Genomic DNA, 20413 nt, shown 5'->3' on the forward strand with positions numbered 1-20413 from the left:
TTCAGGATGACAGCTGGCTGACGTTATTTTTGGTTTGCTGCTGGCGGAAAATTTAAGTTCGGCGTTTTTCATAAATACAAGAAGGACTCAAATAGACATTGAATATTTTACTTAAAAGTAACTTTCAACCCAACGTCTTTTTTTCGGAGTTCAAAATGTTTTTGTTGCATGCAGAAATGTAATTTCGTTTTCTCTGCAGGAGTTCATCAATTTCATAAATGCAACACATTATAGTTTGTTTATACATAGCATAAAGGCAAAAAAAAACGTTGTATGCAGTGTTATTTCATTTTAAATGTCAAACGGGTTTTGCGGCTCCCAGTGTTTTCTTTTCTGTGGGAAACGGGTCCAAGTGGCTCTTTCAGTGGTAAAGGTTGCTGACCCCTGGTCTAAGGGATGTATTTTTAGAACAGCTTGTGCTTGAGCCAACCAGGAACGAGGCTATTTTGGACTTGGTGATGTGTAATGAACAGGAATTGAGAAGTGATCTTGAAGTAAAGGAGCCATTAGGAAGTAGTGATCATAACATGATAAGTTTTTATCTACAATTTGAGAGGGATAAGGGCAGATCAGGGGTGTCAGTGTTGCAATTAAATAAAGGAGACTACGGAGCCATGAGGGAAGAGCTGGCCAAAGTTAAATGGGCGGATGCCCTGGCAGGAAAGACAGTGGATCAGCAGTGGCAGATATTCTTGGGCATAATGCAAAAGATGCAAATGCAGTTCATTCCAATGAGAAGGAAGGATTCAAAGAGGGGGAAGGGGCCACAGTGGTTGACAAAGGAAGTCAGAGATTGTATAGCATTAAAGAAAAAGAAGTATGACAGGGCTAAGATGAGTGGGAATACAGACGATTGGGAAAGTTTTAAGGAACAACAGATCTTGACTAAAAAAGCAATACCGAGAGAAAAAATCAGGTATGAGCTCAGTCTAGCCAGGAATATAAAAGGGGATAGCAAAAGCTTTTTTTAGCTATGTGAAGAGAAAGAAGATAGTTAAGAACAATGTTGGCCCCTTGAAGAATGAATTGGGAGAAATTGTTATGGGAAACAGGGAAATGGCAACAGAATTTAATGCGTACTTTAGATCTGTCTTCACCAGGGAGGACACAAGCAGTCTCCCAGATGTATGGATGGGCCAGGGTCATAAGATATCAGAGGAATTGAGACAGATTGACATTAGGAAAGAAACTGTGATGAGTAGACTGGTAGGACTGAAGGCTAATAAATCCCCGGGTCCAGATGGTCTGCATCCGAGAGTTCTAAAAGAGGTGGCTCAGGAAATTGCGGATGCATCGGTAATCATTTTCCAATGTTCCTTAGATTCAGGATCAGTTCCTGAAGATTAGAGAGTGGCTAATGTTATCCCACTTTTCAAGAAGGGAGGGAAGGAGAAAACAGAGAACTATCGCCCTGTTAGCCTAACGTCAGTCGTGGGGAAGATGCTTGAGTCCATTATTAAGGACGAAATAGTGGCACATCTTGATGGCAGTAATAGAATTAGGCCAAGCCAGCATGGATTTACCAAGGGCAAATCATGCTTGACTAATCTGTTGGAGTTTTTTGAGGGTGTATCAAGCATGTTAGACGAGGGTAAGCCGGTGGATGTTGTGTACCTAGATTTTCAGAAGGCATTCGATAAGGTGCCACATAGGAGATTGGTGAGTAAAATCAGAGCTCATGGCATTGGGGGCAGGGTTTCAACATGGATAGAAAACTGGTTGGCAGATAGAAAGCAAAGGGTAGCAGTGAATGGGTGTTTCTCGGACTGGCTGGAGGTGACTAGTGGGGTACCACAGGGCTCTGTATTGGGACCACAGCTCTTTACGATTTATGTCAACGATTTAGATGAGGGCATTGAAAACTGTATCAGCAAGTTTGCTGACGATACTAAACTGGGTGGCAGTGTGACATGCGAAGAGGACGTTAGGAGAATACAGGGAGACTTGGATAGGCTGGGTGAGTGGGCAGATACTTGGCAGATGTCATTCAATGTGAATAAATGTGAAGTTATCCACTTTGGAAGCAGGAACAAGAGGGCAGAGTATTGTCTGAATGGTGTAGAGTTAGGTAAGGGAGAAATGCAAAGAGACCTAGGAGTCCTAGTTCATCAGTCAGTGAAGGTGAATGAGCAAGTGCAACAGGCAGTGAAGAGGGCAAATAGAATGTTGGCCTTTATTACAAGGGGAATTGAGTACAAGAGCAAGGATGTCCTTTTGCATTTGTACAGGGCCCTGGTGAGACCACACCTGGAATATTGTGTACAGTTTTGGTCTCCAGGTTTGAGGAAGGACATTCTGGCAATTGAGGAAGTGCAGCGTAGATTCACTAGGTTGATTCCTGGGATGGCAGGGCTGTCTTACGCAGAGAGATTGGAGAGATTGGGCTTGTACACACTGGAATTGAGGAGATTGAGAGGGGATCTGATTGAAGCGTTTAAGATAATTATAGGATTGAGGCAGGAAATATGTTCCAGATGTTGGGAGAGTCCAGTACCAGAGGGCATGGATTGAGAATAAGAGGTCAGTTATTTACAACAGAGTTGAGGAAGAACTTCTTCTCCCAGAGAGTTGTGGAGGTGTGGAATGCACTGCCTCGGAAGACGGTGGAGGCCAATTCTCTGGATGCTTTCAAGAAGGAGCTAGGTAGATATCTGATGGATAGGGGAATCAAGGGATATGGGGACAAGGCAGGGACTGGGTATTGATAGTGAATGATCAGCCATGATCTCAGAATGGTGGTGCAGACTCGAGGGGCTGAATGGTCTACTTCTGCACCTATTGTCTATTGTCTATTGAGATGTGATTCTGTAACATCTGTCATTCACAGTTGCATACAGAAACTTCTCCTGTAGCTTTGCTCTGTACTCTGGCTACCTCCATTCATGGACTATGAAGCGAATGAGACTATTTTTGTTACTGACTTTGGTCAGGAAGCTTCTCTAATGCCTCACCATCTGTGTGCTTGTGATACCTTGCAACTCATGACCAGTCTCTTCACTCCATAGTGATCTTTCACTAGTCTTGATAGAGTTCTCCTTGGTATGTGTTGAACACAACATCTGTTCTTCTACTCTGATTGCCTTCCCTCAGTGCCATACCCAGAATTGTTGTGGTAACATTTCTGAAAGTAACTTGATCGCCCTTCACTCTGGACCAGGTTCACTCCATCAGCCACTGTAGCAGAGTTTCCTGGAAGTTGCTCTTCTACTGCTACATTTTTCTGCAAGGTTGTGGCTAAAGTAGCTTTATTTGTCTTTCTCAGCAATCCTTCTGGTGTGGACAAGGCCCAGGGCAGTGGTCCAAAGGTGTGAGAGAGGATATCCTCCATACATAGACTGCGCCCTCGTGCCATCACTATGATGCGTTCAAACAAAGACCTGTCTGCTTTCAAGATGATTGCCCTCCCATTTGATTTCACTTCTCTCTTCTTACACATATCACTGAATGTTTTTAGCTTGTTGGTTTTCATTGGGTCATGGAATTCCTTTGCTGGTGGGTCTTCCTCTTGTCTCTCATCCTTCAAAGTTGCATAGCATTGCTCACCAATCTCATATACCTTCATCAGGTCAGAGACAATGTCCTTGGGGGCTGCTTTTGCTGCAGAGATGCTAATAAGGTCCCACTTCTCTGCAAATGGATTGACCCATTCATGTGTGAGGCTAACCACTGCTAAAACTGCTTCCTCATCTTTCTGGATTCTTGGCCGCTGTAGCTCCACAAGACAAAGCTCTGATTTGTTGCCTTGCACCATCTCCCTTAACTGTCCCAGGAATGCACTGCAGTGCTCAGCTGTTATGTAGTAACACTTGGTAGCTCCAGCATTCAACCTGAACCATGATGTGCCTCCAGGAGTCTGTGTGTCTTTGTTCACTGTGGCTTCAGTAGCCTGGTCTACAGGGATCTGCCCAAAGGGATTGTTACTTGACAGCTGCACTGAGAATTAGCCTGTCTTGAAGGCCTCATACACAGAAGGATTCTTCTCTGGGAGGTTCATCATCTGAGCAAAGTAAGGGGACAGGTACCTGGCATAATTCATCTTATCATAGGCAAAAGCACCATGGGATCATGGTTCTTATAACATGGAGGTACAACTCCCAGTCCCCCTCACGAGAGGTGCGCAGAAGCCCAAGTACTATGTTCTCTACCATGTCAATGTATGATATCCAGAATGTGGATAGCTTTCCATTGTTGTGACAGAGGTGTTCCAGAAAGTCAGTCCACAGGGTCATCAGCTCAGCTAAGAGTGGACTTTGCAGCAGATTGTTCAAATTCTATTGGTTCAAGTCACTGGCCATGTCGTTCACATGGTCTAAGAATGATTTGATCATCCCACTCCTCTCTGGAACGTTCTCCTCAACCCACGGTGTGATCTCTGCCCATGTGAGTCCAATCAGTGCTTCGTAGGTGTACTTGTGGACCCTGACAGCACAATTGTAGTTTTTACCATGAAGGACTCCATTGGTGGACCCCTCTGCGACAATTCCAGCTTCTTTGCATATGTCCTTTAGAGCAGCATCCCGAAATCGCTTTCCTAGGATGGTTCAGGCATTACATGTGGTATAGAATGTTCCCATCCCGAGAAGAATGTTGGAGAAGCGCTCTTTGTGCTTCTAGACGATTTCAGTAGCTTTTGCATAGAGTGCTTGATACATGATTACTACAATTGTTTATAGATGAAGTTCCTTCCTGATTAGCTCTGATTGGTTCAGGATTTCAAATACTGTGGTCAACTCTGGCTAGTGAATTGATGGTTGGCAGATACCCAACAATATCTTGTGAGATTGGTTCTTGGTCCCTGGTGCTGATATTAAAACCAGTCCAGCTTGGGATTGTCTGATTCTCTGGATCTATTTGCCTTGCAAGTGTCCACACCAGGTTCTTCTTGCAGGCAAGAAGAGCAGCATCCTTGGTTTCCTGGACACAGTGTTCCCTGGTTGGGAGAGGCTGTGGGCCCACACGTGCACCTGCTGCATAAACTTCCAGTTCTTGGTCCTCAATGGTGGCTGATCTTTGCTTCAGTTTCTCGATGTATGGAAGCACAGCTCTTGGCAGATGTGGTCCATAGACATTGGCCTGTATCACTATGCCATTGACTCTATGTGATGTACCCTTTCTAGTGAGAGTGTCCTCAAGTGTATCAATATTGTCCCGTGCAAGAAAGCTTCCACTGCTGCAATGCTATCACGTATTTTCTTTCTTTTTTAAATTTTTTTTATTAGTTTTTCAAAACATTTTACAAATTAAAAACCCCAAATCCCAATGAGGAACATTAAAACAGTGCAAAATTAAGCATACAATAACAATATACTACAAAGGAAGAGAATTTAGCAAAAAAAAAGCACCTGAATTAAAGACAAGTAAGCTTAGTGTCCTCCCCAAGCCCCACAACACAAGAAAAAACAACAGCAACTCCAGACCAACCACAACACAATATAGAGAGTATAAGTCAGGACAGCCAAACTCCCAGACTGTGAATACATTCAGCAACAGAGGGTAATAATGCCTTCTACCAGAAAAAAAAGGAGCTGAAAGCAAGGGACCGAAAAGAAAAAAAAACCCTAGTCAAGAGGAAGGTTATGAAAGTACTCGATAAAAGGTCCCCAGACCTTATGGAACTTTAGATCCGAATTGAGAACTGAATAATGAATTTTTTCGAGGTCCAAACAGGCCATGATGTCGTTAAGCCATTGAGCATGAGTGGGTGGGGCAACATCTCTCCATCTGAGGAGGATCAAGCGTCTAGCCAGGAGAGAGGCAAAGGATAATATTCGGCATTTGGTCGGACCCAGACATAAATCTGTCTCGCCCCAAAAACCGAACAGAGCAATTAAGGGGTTTGGTTTTAGGTGCTGATTCAGAATACACGACAACGTAGTGAAGACATCTTTCCAGAATTTCTCCAAGCTAGGACAGAACCAGTACATATGGATGAGAGAGGCCACGCCCCTCTTGCATTTATCACAGAGCGGACTAACGCTAGGGTAGAATCGAGATAGTTTAGATTTAGACAAATGGGCTCTATGAACAATCTTAAACTGTAAAAGGCAGTGGCGAGCACAAAGAGAGGTTGAGTTAACCGATTTGAGAACTGAATCCCAGCTCTCCTCAGATAAGGAGATATTTAAATCCTGCTCCCAGGCCATTTTGATTTTATCCATGGGGGCCCGTCGTAAGGCTGCTAGTTTATCTCGGATGATTGATATTAAGCCTTTACCTAGTGGGTTCATGGAAAGAAATAGGTCCATAGCATTTTTCGCAGGCATTTCAGGAAAGTTAGGAATTAAAGGAGCAATAAAGTGTCGGATTTGGAGATATCTGAAAAAATGAGCATTGGGCAGATTGAACTTAACAGAGAGCTGCTGAAAAGAAGCGAAGTGATTATCAATGAAAAGATCTTCAAAATGTCTAATGCCCTTCCTATACCAAACCTGGAATGCTGAATCGTATGTAGTAGGTAAAAAAAGGTGATTATGAGCATTAGGGCTGGAAACGGAAAACCCCTGGAAACCATAGCATTTCCTGATCTGAGCCCATATACGCAAAGTGTGTCTAACAAGAGGATTAGCTATTGATCTGGGCAGACTACTAGGGAGTGCAGAGCCAAGAAGTGCAGAGATAGATAATTCTTTCGTGGAGCTCAGCTCCATCGCCACCCAGTTAGGGCACTCGGGTTGGCCATGGAAGAAAGACCAGAAGGTAGCACAACGTATATTAGCTGCCCAATAATATAAACGAAAGTTAGGTAAAGCCATGCCACCCTCTTTTTTAGATTTTTGGAGATGGATTTTATTAATTCTAGAGCGCTTATTCTGCCACAGATATGACAAAATAATGGAATCAAAAAAAGATTTAGGAATAAAATTTGGGATAGATTGAAATAGGTATAAAAATTTGGGGAGAACATACATTTTAACAACATTAATACGACCTACCAAAGACATAGATAGAGGTGACCATTGTACCAGACTCTGTTTTATAGCATGTGAAAGATTGGCAAAGTTTTCACGAAAGAGATCTTTAAACTTCCTTGTGACTGTAATTCCAAGATAAGTAAATTGATTATGGACTACTTTAAAAGGGAGATCACGAAATGTTAGTTCTTGTGCTTCTTTATTAATTGGGAGAAGTTCACTCTTATGTAAATTAAGTTTATAGCCAGAGATCTGGCTAATCTGGTCAAGAAGTGAAAACATTAGAGGTAAGGATGTAGACGGATTTGAGAGAAAGAGTAATAAGTCATCAGCATAGAGAGAAACTTTATGCTCAACACCCCCTCTCCAAATCCCAGTCATTTCAGGGCAGCTTCGAAATGCTATCGCCAGAGGTTCCATAGCCAAATCAAAGAGAAAGGGACTTAAGGGGCATCCCTGGCGGGTGCATCGTTTGAGATTAAATACTTGGGATTTCTGAAAATTGGTTAAAACAGAGGCAGTAGGACACAGGTACAGCAATTGGATCCAAGAGATGAAACTTCAGCCAAGGTCAAATTTTTCTAAAACTGCAAAAAGGTAGTTCCACTCTATACGATCAAATGCTTTCTCCGCATCGAGGGAAATAACACATTCAGGAATCCCAGTTGGAGGTGAGTATAAGATATTAAATAAACGCCGAATGTTAAAAAAAGGGAAACGGTTTTTAATAAAGCCTGTTTGGTCATCAGAGATAATGGAGGGAATGACGGTTTCTAATCTATGAGCTAAAACTTTAGCTAAGATCTTTACATCAACATTGAGCAGAGAGATCAGCCTATACGAGGAACACTCTGTTGGGTCTTTGCTCTATTTTAAAAGAAGAATAATAGATGCCTCACTGAAAGAGGGTGGCAATTTGCCGTAATTAAACGAGTCAGATAATACTGAAAGTAACTGAGGAGAAAGAAGAGAAGAGAATGATTTATAAAATTCTACAGGGAACCCATCAGGTCCAGGAGATTTCCCTGAGGACAGTGCAGAAATTGCAGTAGATATTTCTTCTAATGACATAGGCGCATTGAGTTTGGCTTTGAAATCAGATGAAAGTGAGGGGATATTCAGATTCTGTAAACAGAGATATTGTCATTCAGAGATTCAGAGGAATAAAGCCGAGAATAAAAATTTTTAAGTGCGTCATTAATTTCTAAATGATCTGATGTAAAGTCTCCGTTCTCCTTCCAGATCTTTGTAATATGTTGTTTGGCTTTGGAACACCTCAGCTGATTGGCTAGGAATTTACCAGACTTATCCCCATGAATGTAAAAGCGACTCTTGCTTTCGAGAAGTTGGCGTTCGACAGGTTGAGTGGACAGAAGGTTAAATTTAGTTTGGAGTTCAACACGCTTCTTGTATAATTCAGGGTTCTTAGTTTGGGCATATATTTGATCCAATTCTTTAATCTGGTTAATGAGGTCTAATCGATCTGCACGGGATCTTCTGTTGAGATTTGCTGTGTAAGAGATTATTTGCCCCCTCAGATATGCTTTCATGGCATCCCAGACAATCTGGGATGGCACTTCAGGTGATGGATTAGTGTTAAAATAAAAGGTTATCTGATCCTTAATAAATTTTTAAAAATCATCATCCGATAGTAAAGTTGAATCAAACCGCCAGTGTTTATTCCCCTGAGGGAGACCAGGCAAATTCAGAGAGAGAGTAATTGGGGCATGGTCAGAGATCAGTATACTCTGATAGTCACAAGAGTGGGCAAATGGAATAAGCTGGTTATCGAGTAAGAAATAATCAATTCTAGTGAAGGTATGGTGAACATATGAGAAAAAAGAATAATCTCTCTCCGTAGGATGGAGGAAACGCCATATATCAGAATTACCATAGTTAGAGAGAAACGATTGGATAGCTAAGGCATATTTAGTAGGTGGTCTAGTAACAGAGGACGATCGATCCAAATTGGGATCTAACCAACAATTAAAGTCACCACCCAGTATAAGAGAGTATGAGTTTAAGTCTGGTAGTGAGGAAAAAAACCGTTCAAAAAAATTAACATCATCAAAGTTGGGGTCATACAGGTTTGCTAGTGCAACTTTAGTGTTATATAGTTTGCCAGAAACAATAATAAAACGGTCATTTATATCAGATATTTTATTATGGAGTTCAAAAGGAATATTTGAGTTAATAAGAATGGAGACTCCCCGAGCTTTAGCGGTAAAGGATGTATAAAAATGCTGACCTGCCCACTTTGACAAAAGCCGGGAGTTATCAGAACAACGAATATGAGTTTCTTGAAGGAAAGCAATATCAGCTTTGAGTTGTTTGATATGTGAGAATACCTTCCTCCTTTTAACAGGGTGATTCAATCCCTTTACATTCCAGCTCACGAATTTAAGTGCACTAGCCATTATCGATTACTAATGCATAAAAGGCAGAAAGCGTACAAAAAGTCAAGCAGTACAATAGCAGTCTGGGAGCAGAGATGTAAACATAGATTCGTAAAATCAAAACATATACATGTCCTGAGCAATAAAGAGATATAATATATACAGTGAGTGATGTTGGAACTAGAAAACCCACCCCACCCACACAACCCAAAACTAGACGGCTACCAAAACAAGTAGCTGGCTCTACCAAAAAAATTAACCCAAATACAACTTCCAGATCTGTATCATTAACAGCAGTTCTGTATAAATACTATAATAAATAGTAACTAGTTTATGCACTAAAAAAACATAACTACAGATTAGAACACCTTCTGCAGGAATATAAAACTTAATACAGAGAAAATTGGAAGATGACCAAAACTAACCTGCCAGCGAAAAAATTATAGAAGAATAAAGTAAGAGAAAGGGAAAAAAAGGGATTAAAAAAAAGGAGAGGAAGGGGAAAATTATAAATTCAAGACGAGAATTTACAGAGAAGAGAGAAAAAATTCAGAAATTAGAAAAAAGGGGTGAAGAAAAGAAAAAAGTATAATAAAATAAATAAATATAAAAAGAAGGGAAAATAGATCGGCAATTAAACTGTGAACCAACAAACAGGAAGGCCTTCACTTAAGACTTCAAACCTCCAAAACAAGTTAAAGTCAGTTGTAGAACTCTATAGATAAAGTTGTACAACAATAAAAGATAGATTTCACACACACCAAATCCAGGGAGAGATTGTCAACAGCCCTTAGAGTTTCGATGAATAATGTCTGAATGATTCAAGTAAAGTCTGAGTCCAGAAAAAGTAATTTTACTACGAGAAGTACTTATCCACCATTTTAGGAGGTCTGATCGGGTTCCGAAGATGGCTGGATAGCCGGAAGACTTGCCACAAATGCTTCAGCTTCCTTGGCTGACTTAAACCATTTGTATTTCCCAATGTTAAGTTTGATTCGTAGATCAGCAGGGGAGCGAAGCGAAGGTTTAAAACCACGATCAAAAAGCACTTTCATTGCGCCTTTAAACTCAGCGTGCATGTTTAAGGTCTGGGGTGCAAAATCTTTCACAAAGCGAATGGTTGTATCCTGGAAAATAAAAGAACCTCTGCGATGTGCCTCTACGATCAGACGGTGTTTTACCTGGTATTGATGGAAGCACAAGATTACTGGTCGCGGGCGGTTGCCCAGAATTCCAGCGGGAACATGACGTATTTTCTAGCACTAGGGGTATATACCTTGCTAAAAATCACTATAAGAATTACTCCCCCAGATTGGTACCGGTGGCCCAAATTTGGGGTCCTGGCTCACGGACTAATAGTGCTCCTGTGGCCATCCCCCTCAACAAGTGTATCACTTTGGATACCGTCAGGAGGGGTGAGCAAGCAGAGGAAAGCTGTGGTCAGCATTGAGTCCAGCTCTGACTCAGAAGGGAAGGGGGAGAAGGTTTGTGCTGTGGAGTGATCGCAATCTGTTGCAAGAAACATAAGGCTGCATAATAGGTGAATTTAACTTTCCACATATTGACTGGGATTCCAAGACTGCAAAAGGACCAGATGGGATAGAGTCTGTCAAATATGTTCAGGAAAGTTTCCTCGGTCAGTATGTAGAAGTCCCAACGAAAGAATGTGTGATACTTGAACGTCTACTAGGGAATGAGACAGGGCAAGTGACAGAAGTTTGAGGAGGGAAACATTTGCATCTTATGATCACAATGCCCATAGTTTCAAAGTAAATATGAAAAAAGATAGGTTTGATCCGTGGGTCAAGATTCTAAATTGGAGAAAGGCCAGTTTTGATGGTATATGAAAAGATCTGTCTGGTAATTGTGGATTGGGACAGGCTGTTTTCTGGCAAAGGTCTACTTGATAAGTGAGATGCCTTCAAAAGCAAAATTTTAAGAGTACAATGGTTTGAATGTGCTTGGCAGAATGAGAAGTAAAGATAGCAGGTGTGGGGAACCTTGGCTTTCAAGAGATACTGAGGCCCTAATTAAGTCAAGTCAAGTCACTTTTATTGACATTTCGACCATAACTGCTGATACTGTACATAGTAAAAATTAGACATCTTGTTTCAGGACCATGGTGTTACATGACACAGTACAAAAACTAGACTGAACTATGTAAAAAAAAACGAAGAAAAAATACTACACTAGGCTACAGACCTACACAGGACTGCATAAAGTGCACAAAGACAGTGCAGGCATTATTATAAATAATAAACAGGACAATAGGGCAAGGTGTCAGTCCAAGCTTTGGGTATTGAGGAGTCTGATAGCTTGGGGGAAGAAACTGTTACATAGTCTGGTTGTGAGAGCCCGAATGCTTCGGAGCCTTTTTGCAGACAGCAGGAGGGAGAAGAGATTGTATGAGGGATGCATGGGTTCCTTCATAATGCTGTTTCCTTTGCGGATGCAGCGTGTAGTGTAAGTGTCCGTGATGGCGGGAAGAGAGGCCCGATGATCTTCTCAGCTGACCTCACTTTCCACTGCAGTGTCTTGTGATGGTGCAATTTCTGAACCAGGCAGTGATGCAGCTGCTCAGGATGCTCTCAATACAACCCCTGTAGAATGTGATGAGGATGGGAGATGGACTTTCCTCAGCCTTTGCAGAAAGTAGGGACGCTGCTGGGCTTTCTTTGCTTTGGAGCTGGTGTTGAGGGACCAGGTGAGATTCTCCGTCAGGTGAACACCAAGAAATTTGGCACTATTATCTCTAGCGAGGAGCCGTCGATGTTCAGCGGGGAGTGGTCGCTCAGTGCCCTCCTGAAGTCAACAACCATCTCGTTTGTTTTGTTCACATTACAAGACAGGTTGTTGACTCTGCACCAGTCCTTTAGCCGCTGCATCTCCTCTCTGTAAGTTGACTCGTCGTTCTTGCTGATGACACCCACCACAGTAGTGTATTCGGCGAACTTGATGATATGGTTCGAGCTGTGTGTTGCAGTACAGTCGTGGGTCAGCAGAGTGAACAGCAGTGGACTGAGCATGCAGCCCTGGGGAGCCCTCGTGCTCAGTGTGATGGTATTGGAGATGCTGCTCCCAATCTGGACTGACTGAGGTCTCCTTTGTTCAGGCTCAGTAGGCTCAGCTTTCCAATCAGTTTCTGAGGGATGATTGTATTGAATGCTGAACTGAAGTCTATGAACAGCATCCGAACATATGTCTCTTTTTTGTCTAGGTGCAGGGTGCTGGCAATGGCGTCATCTGTTGAGCGGTTGGGATGGTATGCAAACTGCAGGGGATCCAGTGAGGGGGGCAGCAGGGTCTTGATATGCCTCACGACGAGCCTCTCGAAACACTTCATGATGATGGATGTAGGTGCAACGGGTTGATAGTCATTTAGGCAGGACACTGAAGACTTCTTCAGCACGAGGACGATGGTGGCAGCCTTGAAGCACTTTGGAACGGTGGCACTGCTCAGGGAGGTGTTGAAGATGTCATTGAGAACATCTGCTAGCTGGTCTGCAATTCCTCTGAGCACTCTATCAGGGATGCTATCTGGTCCAGCAGCTTTCCGTGGGTTGACCCTGCACAGGGTTCTTCTCACGTTGGCCACGGTGAGACACAGCACCTGGTCATTTGTAGGAGGGGTGAACTTCCTCGCCGCCACGTCATTTTCCGCCTCAAACAGGGCGTAGAAGTTATTCAGCGCATCAGGGAGGAAGGCATCACCTGCACAGTCAGGTGATGTTGTCCTGTAATTGTAAAGAGTTACATTGCAGGTATTGGCAGGTAGGAACAAATGAGCTGCTTATGGAGTGTGAGAAATACAGAAGTACACTTAAGAAAGAGGTCAGGAGGGCTCAAAGAGCACATGAGGTTGCTTTAGCAGACAAGTTGAAGGAGAATCCTAAGGCATTCTATAGATATGTTAAGAGCAAAAGGATTGCAAGGGACAAAATTGGTCCTCTGGAAGATCAGAATTATAGGCCACTGAGCCTGACATCGGTAGAGGGAAAGTTATTGGAAGGTATTCTAAGGGAATGAATATGTAAGTATTTGGATAGACATGGACTGATTCAGGATAGTCAGCATGGCTTCATGCTTGGTAGGTCATGTCTAACCAATCTTATAATTTTTTTCAAGAAAGTTACCAGGAAAATTGATGAAGGCAAGGTAGTGGATGTTGCCTACATAGTCTTTAGTAAAGCATTTGACAAGGTCCCGCATGAGAGGTTGATCAAGAAGGTCCAGTCACTTGGCAATCAATATGAAGTAGTAGATTGGATTAGGCATTGGCTTTGTGGGAGAAGCCAGAGAGTGGTAGTAAATTGTTGCCTCTGACTGGATGCCTGTGACTAGTGGAATACTGCAGGAATCTGTGCTTGGTCAGTTGTTGTTTGTCATCTATATTAATGATCTGGATGATAATTTGGTTAAATGGATTAGTAAATTTGTGGTTGACACCAAGATTGGGTGTGTTGTGGACTATTGAGGCTTGCAGTAGGATCTGGACCAGTTGGAAAAATGGGCTGAAAATGACATACAGAATTTAATGCAGACAAGTATGAGGTGTTGCACTTGGTTAGGACCAACTAGGGTAGGTCTTACACAGTGATTGGTAGGGCACTAGGGAGTATGGTAGAACAAAAGAATCTGGGAATACAGGTCTATAATTCATTGAAAGTAGTGTCACAGGTAGATGGAGTCATAAAGAAAGCTTTTAGCACATTGACCTTCATAAATCAAAGTATTTTGTACTAGATATGAGATATTATGTTGAAGTTGTATAAGACATTGATAAGGCCCAATTTGGAGTATTGTGTGCAGTTTTGGTCACCTTCCTGTAAATATGATTGAAAGAATACAGAGAAAATTTAGAAGGATGATGCCGGGTCTGGAGGACCTATGTTATATGGAAAGATTAAGTAGGTTAGGACTTTATTCCTTGGAATGTAGAAGGTTGAGAGGAGATTTGATAGAGATATATAAAATAGTGAGGGGTATAGATAGGGTAAATGCAAGCAAGCTTTTTCCACTAGGGTTGGATTGGACTACAACTGGAGGTCATGGATTAAGGGTTAAAGGTGTAAAATTTAAGGGGGGCATGAGGGAAATTTCTTCACTCAGAAGAAGTGAGACTGGAACGAGCTGCCAACGTGTGGTGCATATGAGCTTGATTTAATTGTTTAAAAGAAGTTTGAATAGGTACATGGATAGTAGGGGTATGGAAAGCTAAGGTCCCAGTGCAAGTTGATGGGAGTAGGCAGTTTAAATTGTTTTGGTATGGACTAGATGGGCTGAAGCTATACTCTTCTATGACTCTATGATTATGACTATGAGTGTCAGGCTCAGGGAAGGCCTCATAGAGTTTATCAAATTATGAGACAACATCAACATGGTAGATGGCATGAATCTTTTTCCCAGGGTAGAAGTGTCAAATACTGGAGGGCATAGCTTTAAGGTGAGAGAGGAGAGTTCAAAGGTGATGTGTAGAGTAAGATTTTTTACACTGAGAGTTGGTGCCTAGAACATGCTGCTAGGGGTGGTTGTAGAAGCAAATACAACAGTAGCGTCCAAGACGCTTTTGGATTGGCTTATGAATATGTGGGGAATGGAGAGATGTGTATCATGTGCAGGAAGAGAGATCACACTTGGTACAGATAGAGAAACAAAAGGGCACAATAGAAACTTGATTTAAAGTGACAAAGATTGTGAAGTGAATATGCCTGGATACTTCGCCAATGGAAAGCAATAAGGAGATTTAAAGTAGTGCCACAGGTAGATAGGGTTGTAAACAGAGTTCTTAGTACGTTGGCCTTCCTAAATCAAAGTATTGAGTACAGTTGGGATGTTATGTTGAAGTTGTATCAGTCATTGGAGAGGCCTAATTTGGAGTATTGTGTGCACAAACACAAGAGAGTGCAGATGCTGGAAATCCTGAGCAACACACACACAATGCTGGAGGAACTCAGCAGGTCAGGCAGCATCTGTAGAGGGAACTAAACAGTTTGGGGCTAAGGCCCTTCATCAGGACTGGAAAGGAAGGGGGAAGAATCCTGAATAAGAAGGTGGGGGACAGGAAGGAGTACAAGATAACTTATGATATGTGAGACTAATTGAAGGGGAAGGTGTGTGTTTGGAGGAGGGGTGGATGAAGTAATGAGCTGGGAGGTGATAGGTGGAAGAGATGAAGGGCTGAAGAAGGAGGAATCTGATAGTAGAGGACAGTGGCCCAAGGAAGAAAGAGAGGGAGGAGGGCCACCAGAGGGAGGTCATGGACAGGTGAGTAGAAGGCAGGGGTGAGAGGAGAAGCAGAATGGGGAATGGAAAAAGAGAGAAGGATGAAGGGGGAGAAATTACTGGAAGTATGAGATATAGATGTTTATGCCATTTGATTGGAGGTTACCCAGACTGAATATCAAGGGTTGCACCTCTGGCTTAAGTATGACCTCATCATAGTAATAGAGGGGACCAAGGACCAACATGTAAGCAGGGGAATCATCCACTGTGTTATCAGATTTCTTCCACTTATCATCTCCCAACTTCTTTCTTCATCCACATTCCCTCCTAAATGATTTCACCTCTTACCTGCCAGCTTGTACTCTTTCCCACTTCATCCCCCTCCAGTTCTTTTTCTGGCTCATCCTCCTTCCTTTCTAGTCCTGATGGAGGGTCTCAGCCCAAAATGCTGACTGTTTATTCCTTCCCATAGATGCTGTGTGACTTACAACATATTGCTCAGGATTTCCAGCATCTGTAGAATCTCCTGTGTTTAAAAATATACTCAAGTTGATCAGACAGCATCTTCCTTTGTCAAAACCATGCTGGCAATCTGATTAGCTTTTGCCTTTCAATGTGGTCTTTAATCCATGCACTCAGAAATGTTTTCTATTAATTTCCGTACAACTAATGTAAGCCTTACAGATCTGTAATTGTCAGGCTTTTCCTTATGGCCTTCCTTGAAAAGAAAGATATTATTTACAGTCCTCCATTCATTGTGGCCAATGAAGATTTAAAAATATCAGTCAGAGTCCCGACAATTTCTTTCCTTGCCCTCTATAGTAACCTGGGGGAAATCTCATCCAGCCCTGAGGATTTATCCACTTTTGTGCTCGCTAAGAAATCAGGTACCTCTTTGTTATTTATCAAGACTTCAACTGGAATTTCACCTTCTCCTTTGCTGAATCCACAAGGGCAAAGTCATTTTCCTTTGTGGATGTCAGTGAGAAGTGTTCATTTAGGAGCTCACCTATGCCATCTGACTCCGTGCACACATTGTCCCCAGTGGAGTCTTCTCTTTTTCTGGTTTTTCATCATTCCTTGTATGCCTTCAGATTTATCTTAATCTTGTTCACCATTGCAAGTTAATACATGGGCAAGAGACACGAGACACATTTAATATTTCATTCAATCTTGTGTTTTCTTTCTAGAGCCAAATCCCCCCATTGATGAAGTAATCAACACATCTGGTGTTGTGGAAAGATTTGTAGAATTTTTGAAAAGAAATGACAATTACACACTACAGGTAAAATTTATAATCCCCCACTTGATTTCACAAGATATTTGATGCTCAGAGTCAATGGTAAGAGGGAAAGTGTCTTATTGCTCAGTTTAATATACTTCACTGCCCAAAGTTGGGTGATGCAGATTAGTAATTGTGCATTTGAATTGTAGAACAGAGACACATGGGGTTCTCAGATGCTGGAAATCTTGAATGACCTGGGGAACTAATCAGGTCAGGCAGCATCTATAGAGGGAAATGAACAGTTGATATCTTGGCCTGCCACCCTTCATACAATCATGATGAAGGGCCTTCATTGATCCTGCCTGAACTGCTGAGATTCCTAGCATTTTGTGTAAATTGTAGAATAGCCTTGAGAGTTCAAAGCTGCCACTTAATTTAGTAAGAGCCAAGAATTGTAAAATTATTGTTTAAAACCTTGACTTGAGTTTCTACATAAACATATTTAGTGAATTAATTTGAATGATAGAAAGAGGCAGAAGAAATGTTCTCTAGCTTAAATAAAATGTAGATTCACATGGCACAAAACAAATCCTTTGGTTCTTTGTACATGCTAGTGCCATCTACCAGCATGCCTGTAGCGTCTGTGCCTTAGCGATTCAAGAACCTATCGGATTATTCCTAAATATGAGATTTCATCTCACCACCACTGATCAGACAATACATCTCAGATTCCATTCAACTTCAGATCCCTTTGCCCTCTCACCCCAAACATATACCCTCGAATTACAGACACTCTGTCATAGAGACAAGACAAAGGAGCAGAAGTAAGCCATTTGGCCCGTCGAGTCTGCTCTGCCACTCCACCATGAGCTAAACTATTCTCCCATCTAGTTCCAATTTCTGGCTTTTTCCCCATATCCCTTGATATCCTGACTAATTAGATACCTATCAATCTCCTTAAACACCCTCAATGATCGGGCCTCCACAGCTGTATGTGGCAACGAATTCCATAAATCCATGACCCTCTGGCTAAAAGAATTTCTCCTCTGTTTTAAATGGGTACCCTCTAATTCTAAGACTGTGGCCTCCTGTCCTGGACTGACCCACCAAGAGAAACAGCCTTTCCACATCTACTCTGTCCAACCCTTTCAACATTTGAAATGTTTCATGAGATCCCCTCTCATTCTTCTATACTCTAATGAATACAGTCCAGGAGCTGACAAATGCTCCTCATATGTTAGCCCCTGCATTCCAGGAATCATCCTCGTAAATCTTCTCTGAATTCTCTCCAACATCAGTACATCCCTTCTAAGATAAGAGGCCCAAAACTGCACACAGTATTCCAAATGAGGTATTACCAGTGCCCCATAGAGCCTCATCAACACCTCCTTACTCTTACACACTATTCCTCTTGAAATGAATGCCAACATAACATTCGCTTTCCTTACTGCCGATCCAACCTGGTGATTAAGCTTTAGGGTATCCTGCACGAGGACCCCCAAGTCCCTTTGCACTTCCAATTTTTGAATTTTCTCCCCATCTTAATAATAATCTGCCCAATTATTTCTTCTTCCAAAATGTACAACCGTACATTTCTCAACATTGTATCTGCCATTTCTTTGCCCACTCTCCTAAACTGACCAAGTCTCTCTGCAACCTTTCCGTTTCTTCAACACTTCCTGCTCCTCCACCTAGTTTGGTGTCATCTGCAAACTTAGCCACAAAACCATTTAATCCATAATCTAAATCATCGATATACAGTGTAAAAAGAAGCGGCCCCAACACCGAACCCTGTGGAACGCCACTAGTAACTGGCAACCAACCAGAATAGGATCCCTTTATTCCCACCCTTTACTTTCTGCCTATCAGCCAATGCCCCACCCATTCCAGTATCTTTCCTGTAATTCAATGGGCTGTCATCTTATTAAGCAGCCCCTTATGCGGAACCTTATCGGAGACCTTTTGAAAATCCAAATACACAACATCCACAGCCTCTCCTTTGTCAATCTTATTTGAGATTACCTCAATAAATTCCAATAGGTTGGTGAGGTAGTATCTTACCTTCATGAAACCGTGCTGGCTTGGTCCTATCTTGTCATGCACCTCGAGGTATTTCATGACCTTGTCCTTGAGGATTGACTCCAATAACTTTCCAACTACCGATGTCAGACTAATAGGTCTGCAATTTTCTTTTTGCTGCCTCCCTCCTTTCTTAAACAGCGGAACTACATTTGCGACCTTCCAGTCCTCTGGAACCATACCAGAGTCTGTTGATTCCCGGAAGATCATTTCCAATGCCTCCACAATCTCCAAAGCCGTCTCCTTCAGAACCTGTGGGTGCACCTCATCTGGTCCAGGTGTTCCAGGAGACTCATCTATCCTTAATCCAGTTAGCTTCCCAAGCACTTTCTCTCTAGTAATCTTGACTGTACCTAATTCTATTCCCTGAGACCTCTGGCTATCAGGTATGTTGCTAATGTCTTCCACTTTGAAGACTGATGCAAAATACTCATTTAGTTCTTCTGCCATCTCTTTCTTATCCATTATAATTCCTCCAGCATTATTTTCAATTGGTCCTATGTCTACCCATGTCAATAACATCCATGTTACCCATTTTCTTTTTTCTTGGAATATATTTTTCCTGCACTTTCCTTATTTCTTGTAGGAATTTCATCCAATTCTGCTCTACCGTCCCTCTATCGAGCTTACTTTTCCAATCAACTTGGACCAGTTCCTTTCTCATACCACTGTAATTTCCTTTGTTCCACTGAAATATCAATACACCTGATACCAGCTTCTCCTTTTCAAATTTGAAACTGAACTCAATCATATTATGATCACTACTTCCCATGGGTTCCATTACCTGTAGCTCCCTAATTGCCTCAGGTTCATTACCCAGCACCCAATCCAAAACATTCTACAAACTCCCTCTCCTGAGATCCAGTACCTTCTTGACTTTCCCAGTCCACTTTCATATTAAAATCCTCCATAATTGTCTTGACATTTTCCTTCTGACACGCAAGTTACAGAGTTGCAAGTGTGAAAAGAGGTCCTTCAGCCCATACTTGTCCATGCCAACCAAGATGCACGTTCAGGCTTTGTGCATTTATTGTATTCAGGTCTGGGTAACTTTGAAACTACGAAAGGTGATTGATAAGTTTGTTGCCAAAGATAAAAGGAATCAATTTTAGAAAACCTAGTGCATTTATTTTTCAACATAGTCCCGTCCTGCATGTACATACTTCGTCCAACGGTCGTGGAGCATATGGATCCCTTCTTTGTAGAAGTGGTCCACAGCAGGGGTGATTGATAATTTCATGGCCTACGGTAGAAGGAGATGAGTTATTAACTTGCAAACACGAGGAAATCTACAGATGCTGGAAATTCAAACAACACACACAAAATGTTGGTGGAACACAACAGGCTAGGCAGCATCTATAAGGAAGCACTGTCGATGTTTTGGGCCAAGACCCTTCGTCAGGACTAACTGAAAGGAAAGATAGTAAGTGATTTGAAAGTAGTGGGGGAGGGGGAAATGCGAAATGATAGGAGATGACCGGAGGGGGTGGGATGAAGCTAAGAGCTGGAAAGTTGATTGGCGAAAGTGATACAAAGCTGGAGAAGGGAAAGGATCATGGGACGGGAGGCCTCGGGAGAAA

The 20413-nt window shown here is 42.2% G+C and overlaps 1 protein-coding gene across 5 annotated transcripts in view; it reads left to right on the forward strand.

Moving 5' to 3' along the window:
* Positions 1-20413, forward strand: part of LOC132380377 (importin subunit alpha-7) — a 144123-nt gene that overhangs the window by 58525 nt on the left and 65185 nt on the right. For all 5 annotated transcript variants that reach the window (XR_009507749.1, XM_059949107.1, XM_059949110.1 and 2 more), the window contains one exon: positions 16720-16814. Coding sequence is in view for 4 of the 5 variants with exons in the window: in XM_059949107.1 (XP_059805090.1) it covers positions 16720-16814 (95 nt within the window). In the remaining variant the exon portion in view is untranslated. The remainder of the gene's footprint in view (positions 1-16719; positions 16815-20413) is intronic.

Source organism: Hypanus sabinus, chromosome 24 (genome assembly GCF_030144855.1).
Source record: "Hypanus sabinus isolate sHypSab1 chromosome 24, sHypSab1.hap1, whole genome shotgun sequence".
NCBI classification, from domain to species: domain Eukaryota; kingdom Metazoa; phylum Chordata; class Chondrichthyes; order Myliobatiformes; family Dasyatidae; genus Hypanus; species Hypanus sabinus.